Here is a 13,477-nt window from a genome sequence, read left to right as displayed (position 1 = left end):
CCTGTCTAATTACCTGTCTGTCTGATTACCTGTCTGTCTGATTACTTGACAGCAAATCAATACGCCCTCCCTTGTCACTTAAATGCTTTGCGGTGTGGAAACGCTTCTGATGCCAGGTACGTTTTTATGATCCACTCTGACTTTGAGTACTACTGATACTATTGTCAACAACAACAACAATAGTAATAGTAACAACAACAACAACAACAACAACAACAACAACAATAATAACAGTAGAACATATAGAAAAGATACAGGTGATACTGTGGATATGACACACGTGTTCCAGGTGTATATAGTTGTTCCAGGTGAATATAGTTGTTCCAGGTGAATATAGTTGTTCCAGGTGTATATAGTTGTTCCAGGTGTATATAGGTGTTCCAGGTGAATATAGGTGTTCCAGGTGTATATAGGTGTTCAGGTGTTCCAGGTGTATATAACCCTAGAGCCTTATGTACTGTGCACTGAATGATGGTCATGTGACTGTTTAGGGTGTGTCCTGAAGGCTTCACCTGTTTGAAGACTCAGTCAAACCCCGACTATGGATTCACCAACTACGACTCCATCGGCTGGTCCCTGCTCAATGTCCTCGGCATCATGATGCAGGACACCTGGGAAGACCTGGCCACCCATGTGACCACACACGACCACACACACACACACACACACACACACACACGCACTATGAGGTTCCATTGATATCAAAATAAGCAGAGTGTGTGCATGATTAACTGAGTAAATACTGTATTAAGTATATTTTTTTGGGGTGGAGGGATTTTGCCTTTAATTGATAGCGTAGTAGTAGAGAGACAGACATGCAGCAAAGGGCTGCCTGAGTCGGGATTCGATACGGGGCCGGCTGCGGCGAGGACTACAGCCTCTGCACATGGGGCACCTGCTCGACCAACTGAGCCAAACGATGCCCCTAATTTAGTAAATGTTGTTGTGCGTGCCTGCGTTGTTATGTGCAGATTGTATTTCACGCGTAACAAGAAGCTGCGTACTGTACTAACAGCGTGTGCACGTCCGTCTGTCACTGTTTGACAAATGTTAAGTGTTCACACGCGCGCTCGCATATTCTGATACTACGCAACCGGAAATTGATCTTACATAAACGTCTCACATATTTGGCCATTTCATTTTATTGAGTTAATGGAACACAGAACAACTACGTGAGGTGTTCATGTACGCAGAGTGGTGCGATTACCAGCGTGCACAGTCATCATTTGAGACCTGATCCAGCAAAATGAGTCGCAGTGACCCAAATTTCAAAATTGAGATTTTGGTATCAGAGTATAAGAGGAGAAAATAAGCTTTAAAATGATACCCTAGTCAAAGTCATACATTGGATAGTTTTTAAGATATGGCGATTTTAATGATGGTCTTCCACTCACTGCTTTCGATTGAAAACCTGAGAAAAATGCGTTCAAACTATTTAGAACGTCTCTGGTTTAAAGCCTTCCGTGAATCTGGCGTCTGTTCCTTACCATGTGATTACACGTACCTTGTAGAGGCACCATTCAATGACCCTCGGAAAGCAGAATGTATCTATTCAGATGCTGTTTACAGCTCGTCTCTATCATAAAAGGTTCAGAAGATATTTCATGTTTAGTAAAACATCTGCAAGCGTTAGCATGCTACTTTCGGTTTAGCATCGATGCTACGCTTGGTTTAGCATCGCTGCTACCGCTCAGCTGAGCATCTGGCCCCGTACTACGTGATTTCACGTGGCTACCCTTGTTGTCATAAATGCACCATTCAAGGACCCTCGGAAAGCGGAGAATCTGACGATTCAGATGCAGTTTACAGCTCGTCCCTATCAGGTTCAGAAGTTATTTAGCCTAATGTTGTGCTCCTCTCTAGAGGGTTAAAAGTTGTAAGTCAACTTTAATCGTCATTTACGTGCCTTTCCTCAATTATCTGGACTATGAAACTTTGGGAGATTGTTTTTGAATGTCATTTCTTTGAAATTAGCAAAAAATATTTTTTTGGGAGTTTTTATTGATTTTCCACGTTATCAGCTGATTATCTAAAAATAGAACGTTGCGACTTCCGACTCATTTCGCCAGAGCGGGTCACATTTATATAAAGAAAACACATGACAGACATTTTTTCATGGCTCCTCAAAGTATAAACTTGACAACCTGTCTCTGTCTCTGTCTCACCTGTCTGTCTCTCTACAGATGTTCCATGCAGTAGGTAAACCCCCTGTCATCGTTTTCCTGCTCCTCTGCTTCTCCAGCTCATTCTTCCTCTTCAGTGTCATACTGGCCGTGGTTGCCATGGCGCTTGTTGAGAAGGACAGAGCTGAGGTCACCGAGGCCGAACAGAGAGAAGACGAGTTCAATAAGATCCAGGAGGTGATGAAGAGGAGGGAGGAGGAGGAGGAGGAGGTAGGAGCTGAGAGTCTGTGATTTGTTAGAATGCAGCTCAATCTCAGATCATCATAATAATAATAATAATAATAATAATAATACAAAGACGTGTGTCTGTGTGTTGAAGAGCTCAGCTGCAGCAACAAAGAGCCACGAAGAACAACACTCTGCTGTGGGAGGTACACACACACACACACACACACACACACCTGAGGACCCATAATGCATTGTGTTGTCTCGTGTGGACAGGCAGAAGACAGCTGTGTCTCTTGCAGGGTGTCGTCGGTGCTGCGTGTCCTTCCTGACATGGACCTGCTGTGGTTGCTGGCGGCAGCAGCTCCACACCTTCGTCTCAAACCCGTTCTTTGACCTCATCGTCGTCGTCTGCCTCGTCCTCAACACCGTGTTCATGGCCATGGAGCATTATCCAATGACGATGGAGTTCGAGGAGCACATGGCCATCTTACAGCTGGTCAGTAGTGGAGAACAGTGAGAACACAACAGCGTTACCATGTGGGTGTGTAGCTCGGCTGAAAGATGCCGTGAATGGAAAGGAGGCAGGCGTGCACAACAACAAAATGATTTTCAATTGTTACCAGGCCCGGATAAATAGGAAAAATTCCATGAAAAATTAAACACACAAACAACTTAACACAGGAGAAGCCGCTGGACTTCCTCTTACGGCGGCCCAGAGAGCCACTGAGCTGTTCCCTTATCAAACCTGGTTACATGCTGTCAATCCGACATCCCACCATTTAGACATCCCACCATTCCGACATCCCATCATTTAGACATCCCACCATTCCAACATCCCACCACTTAGACATCCCACCACTGAGACATCCCACCATTTATACATACCACCATTCCAACATACCGCTATTCCGACATGCGAACGTCCCACCATTCCGACAAGGCTTTAATGTAAGGAAATGTGCGGTCCTCAACAGGCTCCTCCCTTCTTTAAGACATGCTGATAGAGGAATACCCATATGGTTGTGTGTAATTACGCAGCAGAGTACAGACAGGGACTAGTCTGCCTGTCTAGCCTCTACTTGGTCTTTTTACTAAACTTAACTAACTCCTTTCTTCATTGCCTAAACCCAACCAGTGCAAAATCTTTTGGGGAAAAAATACGCTATTAACACTAGAACAGCCAACTGCCGTTCATTGGACGACTTTGATTTTCATTTGTGCATAACTTTATTTAAAAAATACATTGAAGTCCACCGGTCTGTGACTTTTCCTAAAATGATGTTGGGCAGCACCCCGTTTTGTTAAAGGGACAACGAGGAGTTTCTATTCGGTTATAAAAAAGTCTCACGTTAATGTGGATGAATCTCCGCTACCCACACTTGTTAATGGGCCCATTTTCGATAAATATATCGTTCTGTCTCTATCGTTATTTTGTTATTATTAGTGGTGGCGGAGATGCTGGTCGAGCCGACCAGCGTTTTTTACTTTCGGTTTCGCAACGAGTTATGAGAATAACGCCGCTGAATCGCCGTTTATGGTCGGAACTACAACGGTATGTGAACCTCTTTGAACCTCTGACTTTAATTATTGATGAATGAAAACATGAGTCCGTCTTGCGCCGGTCAAAATAATTTTACGGTGCGCGCGGAGGCTCATAAATGTAGTGAGAAAACGCTTCGCTTTTCCAAAACTCCTCGTTGTCCCTTTAAATACAATTAATATTACTCACACAAAAAAATATAGATCATGTTTTCTCATTTTTACCTATAACCGCCACGTTCGTTCATTGGACGACCAGAGAATTCACCGATTTGCGCCGGCATTATTGGGCTTATGCGCTCTCTCTCCCTCTCTCTCTCTCTCTCTCTCTCTCTCTCTCTCTCTCTCTCTCTCTCTCTCTCTCTCTCTCTCTCTGTGTGTGTGTGTTTGTGTGTGTGCGTGCGTGTGTGTGTACGTGTGTCTCTGTGTGTACACGTGCGCAGGCTGCGCAGATGCACACTCACGTCCACACTTCACACACGCACGGTGCAGAAATTATTTTCCAGACTGGACAGACTACGTAGAAGAGGTGTAGCCTACATTCAGGGGGGAAATATCAATATGATATCAAAAGAAAACGAAATTCGTTTTATAAAGCCAGTATTTAGGAGCAAACTAGTGTAAAAACAGAGTCGCTGTGCTCTTCATGTAAAGTGAGGGGGGGGGGGGGGGGGGCGCAATCCTGCGTCGGTATGATGGGCAGCAGCTCCACCTGACATATCAAACAAAGATCACTAAGGACTATGGATGTTGCCGTAAAAGAGGGATAAAAAAAAGAAAAAAAGTCGTTTATACGGTGGAAACCCGGCTTTACAGGCGGGGGCGGGGTTCCTACGGTATGCCCCCCCCCCCCCCCCCCCCCCTCGCGGAGGCTGCGGGGTGCAGCCTACTTCATGGCCCAGAGTAGCTGTTAAAAGACTACGACAAATGTAACACCTATACAGCACTAATTAACGCTTTATTACAGTTCGTCCAATGAACGACTCATGGCGGTTATAGGTATATAGTGTGCAACGGCGGTGCTAGTGTTAAAGGAATTGTAGGAAAGGCAGGATGTTTACAAAAAGAAAAAAAATACTGTCATTCTGACCATAGGAGGCAAAAATTGTGTGTGAAATAATGGGACATTTGATAGAAAATTAAGTGTTGCCATTTAGACAATTAGAGGCCTACGTCGGACAGGTGGGATTCCGGAATGGCGGTTGCCCTCCATAAAATCTGGCCCCTTCCCCAATCAGCTGGTCAGGCTCACACCTACACTCTGGTGGTCAACGGGCCTCTCTTCCTGTGTAGATCTTACATCAGTATTCTACAATACGACTCAACGAGTGAATGTTACAACGATGCTTCTCAGTACAAATGTAATAGACAGGAAGTTCATTATTCTGTCAGAGGTTGCAGCACAAAACAACACTCTCTACTGGATTTGTCCTCACCCTGACCTCTGACCCCTGACCTCTGACCTCTGACCCCCACTGCAGGTGTTCACTGGGATCTTCACGGCTGAGATGTTGCTCAGACTCGTGTCCATGGGAGCAGCTGGCTACTTCAAGGTCAGACCGTGTGTTGTCTGTTCCTGTGTGTGTGTGTGTGTGTGTGTGTGTGTGTGTGTGTGTGTGTGTGTGTGTGTGTGTGTGCACTGTTGTACCTATCTAAGAGGGGACATCGGCGTCGTTACACATTCACCAACAGGGGACCAAGCAGCCAACAGGGGACTTTTTTTAGGTCCCCTCTTGGACATGCTTTAAATCAACTAAAAATCATGTGAAAAACCTTCTGGTTAATTTTTTTTAACTTTAGCCAAGAGGGGACCTGAGTGTGTGTGTGTGTAAAATACCATATTCAGCAGTGCCCTGGCATGCTGGAGCAGGGTTTTTAACGACTCATTCACACACGTCGTTTCTTACACTCCTCCATAGTGTGAACGACTTGCAGCCCCGGCAGCCTTTCAGACTGTAGAGAGGCTATCAAACAGGCTCCTTAGTGAACAAACCAGTACCTTGAAACATAATTTGTTATTCTTTGTAACAAAATATAAAGGTTCTGTTTTCATGGATGTCTTAAGTTTAAACTCAACACTGTATTAGGTATAATAGACATTTTAAAATATTGAAAAAATTGATCACCCATAACAAAATTTTAAATAAAATGGTAATTTAGATCATTTCTTTTGAATTCTGATTAAACATTAAAAATAATTGACCTTGCTATTGTTGCTTGTCCAGTTTTTTTAAGCACAGGGTTTCAATTTTACAATATACATGTGTTCTCAATCTGTATAGGAATTATTAGTTGACTTACATTGCAGAAAAAGGTCCACACTTGGTTTATATGGAATGACAGGGGTCCACTGTTGGTTGGTGCATAATGACACACGACCCCACTTAGTTAGCATGGAGTGACATACACACTCCATCATGTGAGTGTGAAGTGATAGTTTTTAAGAGAAAACTTTCATCAAAACTTAACACAACAATTTATAATGAGTAGCACCAATAATGTTGTAATTATTTTTAAAATGTAGGATGTACTACTGCAACACACATTTCTACAGTCTATTAATTTTTTAAGAGAGGGTTTTAGGATTTAGGGTAATCTTAATGTACTTGCATCATAAATCTGTATTCATAAGGATGTATTTTATTTACTGTTTTATATTACAGAAAACTCAATGACAACCTATGATGATATATTATGTAGAAGTAAACCATCAAAGAGTAACTGATATTAAAGTATTGGCACGGCAATTTGTTATCTTTGGGGAAAATACAGAGGGTTTGGGAGATCATCAGTTTGTCAGAGATACAAGGGATAATTCATTGAGAGGATTAATCTCACAAAGTCCCTATGTTAAACTATTGCCAGACACATTTCTACAGTCTATTAATTTTTCACTGTACTGGTGTTTTATACTACTTAACTGCATTATTGTCATGGGAAAACACAGTTTGACATGGCCTGATGGCTCAGAGCCACAAAAGGTTACTTTTTGGCCACGTACATCTCATATAGATAAAGCCCTGTTGGGGGCACCTATTGTCAGACTTTTACTTTTTAAATGCATGTGATTTCAATTAATTTTAATGTATTTGCGTCATAAATCTGTATAGGAATTATTTGTTGATTTACGTTTTAGAAAAAGGTCCACACTTGGTTTATATAGAATGACAGGGGTCCACTGTTGGTTGGTGCATAATGATACAAGTGCCCACTTAGTTAGCATGGAGTGAAATACACACTCCATCATGTATGAATAAGAAAGAAATAAGCAAAAGTGATCATCCGTAAGATACATTTTTCATCAAAACCTAACACAAACATTTCTAATAAAGTAGCACCAATAATGTTGTAATTATTTTTAAATGTAGGGTGTACTACTGCAACACACATATCTACAGTCTATTATTTTTTCCCCTACAATAGTTTTATACTCCTTGACTGCATTGTTGTTATAGGAAAAATATTTGAATTAAAACTCAAGGTTCTAGGTCATTTTAATGTACTTGCATCATGAATCTGTATTTATAAGGATGTATTTTATTTACTGTTTTACATTACAGAAAAAGGTCCACACTTGGTTTATATGGAATGACAGGGGTCCACTGTTGGTTGGTGCGGAGTGACATACACACTCCACATTATATGATACATTTTAAATCTAAATTTAATACAAACATTTGTAACTATTAATACACACAACACACACAAACACATGCAAACACACATATTTCAACTGAAGTAGCACTGGTAAAGTTGTAATTGTAGTTTTTTTTTTAAACATGGGGTTAGGGTTAGTTACTGTGAAAACTCAATGGCAACCTTCCATGATACTTAAGGGAATATTTCAGTTATTGACATTTATGGCTCAACAATAAAACATGTATGGGAAAATAAAAGAGGAGCTGGGGGGTCATCAGTTTGTCTGAGATACAAGGGATAATTCTTCTAGAGGATGGATTAACCTCAAAAGCTCAAAACTTTCATCAAAACTTAATACAAACATTTATAATGAAGTAGCAACGGTAATGTCGTGTTTTTTTATGTGGGGTGTACTGTGAAAACTCAATGGCAACCTACGATGATATATTATGTACAAGTAAACCATCAAAGGGGTACTGATATACAACAATTTGATATGGGAAAATACAGAGGGAATGGGGGATTATCAGTTTGTCAGAGATACAAGGGATAATTCATTGAGAGGATCCCTATGTTAAACTATTGCCACACACATTCACACAGTCAAAATGTTTCAGTTCTAGATTGGACTATTGCAATGCACTTTATGTTGGCGTCTCCCAGTCTTCGCTCAGTCGCCTCCAACTTGTCCAAAACGCTGCTGCCCGTCTTTTAACTAACACTAATAGACGTGAGCACATTACTCCTGTTCTTAACTCCCTTCACTGGCTCCCTGTCCCTTACAGAATTGATTTTAAACTTTTAATGTTTGTTTTTAAAGCACTGGCCCCACTGTATTTATCTGAGCTACTTTATTAGAAATGTTTGTGTTAAGTTTTGATGAAAAATTTCTCTTAAGGATGATCACTTTTGCTTATTTCTTTCTTATTCATACATGATGGAGTGTGCATTTCACTCCACTTACTTACATTCAAAACAGACTGACTGAAACATGGGTACATGCAATATAGAGTCACAGAGCATTTTTATGAGCTACCATTCTCTGCCAGAAATGTTGTCTGGGAACAACATCTTACTTAAAGCAGAAGTAAGTGATATATTTGTGTTAATATAAGTCTTAAATAGTTATATCTTCCGACAGCAATCACTTACATAGAGTGTTTGGACCGAAACACGGGTCTCTCAGTCCCTTTGCTCTTCTCTGAGCCGAAGAGAAAACATTTATCGTATCCTACAGTTTTTATCCAATGAGGAGAGAGAACGGCATGCAGGGCTGTGTGTGCAGCCAAGGAACGCCGTGAATGTGGTGACGTAGCGACGAGGACTGTTATGGTGCGTTCAAGGAAACTCGTATTTTTCCGACCGTGAAGTGGTACCAGTTCGATCTGGTACGAGTTCACCGGTCGGAAGTTACGAGTGGCCGTTATAGTGACTTTCACCGGTAAAACAGGTCGGAAAAACACGAGTGGGTTGCCTGAAACGCTACAAAGTCGTAAGTTGTGACTTGAAGCTGTAATTTACGATTTCAAAAGCCTGCCTGGAACGCAGCATTAGCGAAAACGACCGGACCACTTACTTCTGCTTTAACATGGCACAAGAAATTAGGATTCATCAGATTGCCAAAGATACAAGGGATAAGGCATTGTGTGGATGGAATAACCCCGAATAGCTCAATGTTGAACTGCTGCAACACAAATAAAAAAAGTTGACAGTGGTGTGGACCGTGTCTGAGGAATATAGGCTAGTTCTTGCTGTGTCCTAATTGTCCTTTACAAGGCTTTGTAAGGCTTTGCATGTGTTTTTATATTTATGCGTTCCTTTATTTCCCTTGATTTTCTAAATACCTTTTAATGAGTAGTTTAACAGGGTTTTTTGGGGGGTTATTCCGTCCACACACTGACATATTCCCTGTATCCATGACAATCTGATGAATCCGAATTTCTTATTCCATGTTAATTGTTGTTCTCAGACAGCATTACTACTAGCAGACAATGGTGGCTCATATAAAGGCCCTGTCACCGAATATTATAACAGGTAATTACACACCTTCACAAAACTCATCAAAGAACTGACAATTCTTTAGACAAAATGGAATATTGCTGGTACACCCACTCTTTACAGTTGCCACAGAAGTTGAATCACCAAAGGCCATAGGTGCATAGGTAGCACATGGCCAACCTAAGACCTGGGAATACCTGTGTCTCAGTCGGTCTGATTTGGATATAAGATGTTGGCTGAAAGAAGGTAGAAACTCTGAAGCCCAACCTGAAAATACCTAACGACCATCGTCAGCTACGACAAACCATCCCCCACACTGCCCACACTCAACGACTGACACAGGTCATCTGGCACTCACTCCGCTCTCACTCCATTCACTCACTTCTCAGATCCCAGTTCAACAACTCTACCTTAAAGTTAGGACCTGTGAAATACATGAGTGCTGGTGACTTAACTACTTCAATGTAGAGGAATGTTTTGTGCCCACATCATAGACTGAAACCACATTAAAAATGTTCAACTCTACTTAGAAAACTGTGTGTAAATGTAATGAAGTCACATTGCTTACTACAACATGCACAAGGTTATACCTAGATAATAAGGAATATACACACTTGTGTTTAGCTGGGTACTGAAACGAAAGAAAATCATTAGGAAACAACCAAAATAGATAACAAATGAATTACTTAAAATATAAATAAATTAGATAACGTTTTACCATCTTCTGAACACAATTAATTGAATTTGTTTATAATCCACTTCAGATGCTATATATATATATATATATACTATGAATAAGGTAATATGGGATTGTTGAATGTACAATCCACACATCCTGAAAGCAACCAGACCCATTTCTGCTGAGCACCAGTGTGAACTGAATACAGCTTTTATTGTGTACTTCCCACTTAATATAAACTCTCTGACCCTGTGCCAATCCTGTACCTTTTGACAACTTTAAATTAGGTTTCAATTCATACACCAATTTCATCTATAGATGTGTATGACTATGTGATACAGTGTGTAATATACAGAAGGAAAAAGAACACAAATTTAGTTTTAGTTTTAACTTTTGTTGTGGACCAAAAATATGCAGACAGGTATACATGAACTCCAGTAGAGCTAATAGTTTGGTAAGTAAAAATGTGTGTTGCAGTAGTTCAACAGTGGGTATTTTGGAGTTATTCCATCCACTATAGCTGATTTATCCCCTGTATCTCTGGAAATCTGATAAATCCTAATTTCAGAAACATTTCTACTGGCACACCATGGTTGACCATATAAAGGCTGACAAAATATTATACTGATCACAAGGCATCACACACCTTTACAAAACTCATCAAAGACTTGACAGGGTGGATTATTGCTGGGATACCCACTCTTTACAGTTGCCACAGAAGTCCATAGGTGTGTAGCACATGGCCAACCTAGGACTGGGGAATTCCACTGTCTGTTAGTCTGATTTGGATATAAGATCTTGGCTGAGGGATGCTAGTCTTTTCCAGGTTGCCCTTCAGAGTTGCTAACGACCATCGTCAGCTACAAGAAACCATCCCCCACACTGCCGACAGTCAAGGACTGACACAAGTCGTCTGGCACAGATTTAAAGCCCTCACTCACTTCTCAGCCAGTTCCACATTTAGAGTGGAGAGTGGAGGTAGAGTTAAGCCTACCACACACATAAAGATAATCGGGCTGATTTTGCCCCGATCTTCCCCCTTTCGACCAAAGACAAAAATCGTCCGATTATCCTAAGGTGTTAAGATTATTTTATGAGATTCTCTTGTAGTGTGTGGTGTGTTAAGAGTCAAAATTCTCACAACAATCGCCTCAGAAAACGTTCGGCGCTGAATTAATAATCGTAAATATTAAACATGTTCAATATTTACAAATCAAAAGTCATCTTGCATGTGGAAAGCTGGTGTTGTGCTGAGAAGTGCCAAGCTCTGCATGCTGCTCGCAGCAAGCCACTTCTCGACACAACACCGGTAATCCCACAGAGAGCCACGGTGCAGCCCTGGCATTACATGAGGTTCACACAGACATTCACGCATACACGGGAGATTTCCTGATAGCCGATAGCAAAGACGGTAGCGATCATAGCCAGCAACAGCCAGCAATAGAGCAGCCATGTTTAAATGATCATGTGACCGCCGCTCACAGCCGCTTTACTGCTCGGCCTCCGAAGCCACAGACACACACAGATGGTATCGTTGTAAAGGCTGAAGTGTCCTGCTTTCATTTAAAAAAATTACATCGCTCTCATTGTCCATTCCGGAAATAGACCCGAAAGAGTAGCTACAACAATACTGATCTCTTTCTGAGTTTTCTTACCGGAGGGTCACGACTCTGAAAAATCTTAATGTGTGTGGTGTGTTGTGTTTGGAATATCACAGCACACCACACACAATACGATCAAAACTGTTCAATCACAGATTTTTTATCTTCACGTGTGGGGTCTTTCACAGATAAAAAATTGGTTGAAATTTAGAGAATCTTTATGTGTGTACCAGGATTTAGGATCTGTGAAATACATGAGTGTTGATGACTTCACTACTTCAATGTAGAGGAATGCTTTTGTGTCCACATCATAGACTGAAGTCTATGGGTGGGAATTGAGAACCGGTTCCTCTTCAGAACTGGTTCCCACGTGATTTCCTTGGGATTGTGTGCGTGCCTGCTTAATGATTCCGCTTATCGATTTTGCTTTTTTTCCTTTGCAAATGTGCATGTTTCTAATCCAAACAACACATGCCGTGTTCAGGTCAGAACGAAGGCAAACACGGCGTCGAGACAGAAGCGCTCTAAAGTGTCGGGGTAGATGTGATGTGACAAAAAATATTCAGATTTATAAAACACTGCAAGTAAAGTGCCTACAAGGCACATACATAATGTAGATAGTAAGCAATATACACACTTGTTGTTGTGTTTAGCTGGGTACCAAAACATCAAAAAATCATTAGGTGAGTAATTTTGGGGTTTCTGGGATGTGTAGAACGAATGAGACTGTAGATCAGAGCAAGAAGTGAAATAGAAGGAGAAGACGAGTGCGATTGCTACACAGAGATAAAAAAAAAGTTGGAAAAAGTTTCTAGAGAAAAACGACGGGCAGAGCCTGGAACAAGTGTAATGTGGAGCTGTGATGAAACATTTCTCTTACGGATGATCACTTTTGCTTATTTCTTTCTTATTCATACATGATGGAGTGTGTATGTCACTCCATGCTAACTAAGTGGGCACTTAGTGGGTATCATTATGCACCAACCAAGAGTGGACCCCTGTCATTCCATATAAACCAAGTGTGGACCTTTTTTTTCTGCAATGTAAAACAATAAGTAAAATGCATCCCTATTAATATAGATTTAGAATGCAAGTACATTAAAATTGATTGAAACCATGTGCTGTTAAAAAGTAGAAGAGTGACAATAGGTGGCCACCACAGAGCTTCATCTATATGGGACATTAGGTGACTACAGAATAACACTTTGTGGCTCTGGGCCATCAGACCATGTTGAATCCTGAGTTTAGTTATTTAAAGTAGTTTTCCCATGACAACAATGCAGTCAAGGAGTATGAAACTTCAGTAAGTCAAAAACTTGACAGACTGTAGAAAGGTGTGTTGCAGTGGTATATTACTTAGTGAGGTTAATCCATCCTCTAGAAGAATTATCCCTTGTATCTCAGACAAACTGATGACCCCCCAGCGCCTCCTTTATTTTCCCATACATGTTTTATTGTTGAGCCATAAATGTCAATAACTGAAATATTCCCTTAAGTATCTTGATAGGTTGCCATTGAGTTTTCACAGTACATTCCATGTTTTAAAAAAACTACAATGAAAACTTCACCAGTGCTACTTTAGTTTAAATATGTGTGTTTGCATGTGTTTGTGTGTGTGTGTTGTGTGTATTAATAGTTACAAATGTTTGTATTAAATTTAGATTAAAAAT

The 13,477-nt window shown here is 40.9% G+C and overlaps 1 protein-coding gene across 3 annotated transcripts in view; it reads left to right on the top strand.

Annotated features, from left to right (window-relative positions):
- Positions 1-13,477, top strand: part of LOC310992644 (sodium channel protein type 4 subunit alpha B-like) — a 45,006-nt gene that overhangs the window by 16,955 nt on the left and 14,574 nt on the right. For all 3 annotated transcript variants that reach the window (XM_083980758.1, XM_083980757.1, XM_083980759.1), the window contains 6 exons: positions 53-116; positions 492-633; positions 2,184-2,393; positions 2,503-2,554; positions 2,651-2,847; positions 5,372-5,443. In XM_083980758.1, coding sequence (XP_083836884.1) covers positions 53-116; positions 492-633; positions 2,184-2,393; positions 2,503-2,554; positions 2,651-2,847; positions 5,372-5,443 — 737 coding nt within the window. The remainder of the gene's footprint in view (positions 1-52; positions 117-491; positions 634-2,183; positions 2,394-2,502; positions 2,555-2,650; positions 2,848-5,371; positions 5,444-13,477) is intronic.

The sequence above is a fragment of the Trachurus trachurus genome (assembly GCF_905171665.1).
Source record: "Trachurus trachurus genome assembly, chromosome: 10".
NCBI lineage: Eukaryota > Metazoa > Chordata > Actinopteri > Carangiformes > Carangidae > Trachurus > Trachurus trachurus.
This window is presented reverse-complemented; position numbering and strand designations above follow the sequence as displayed.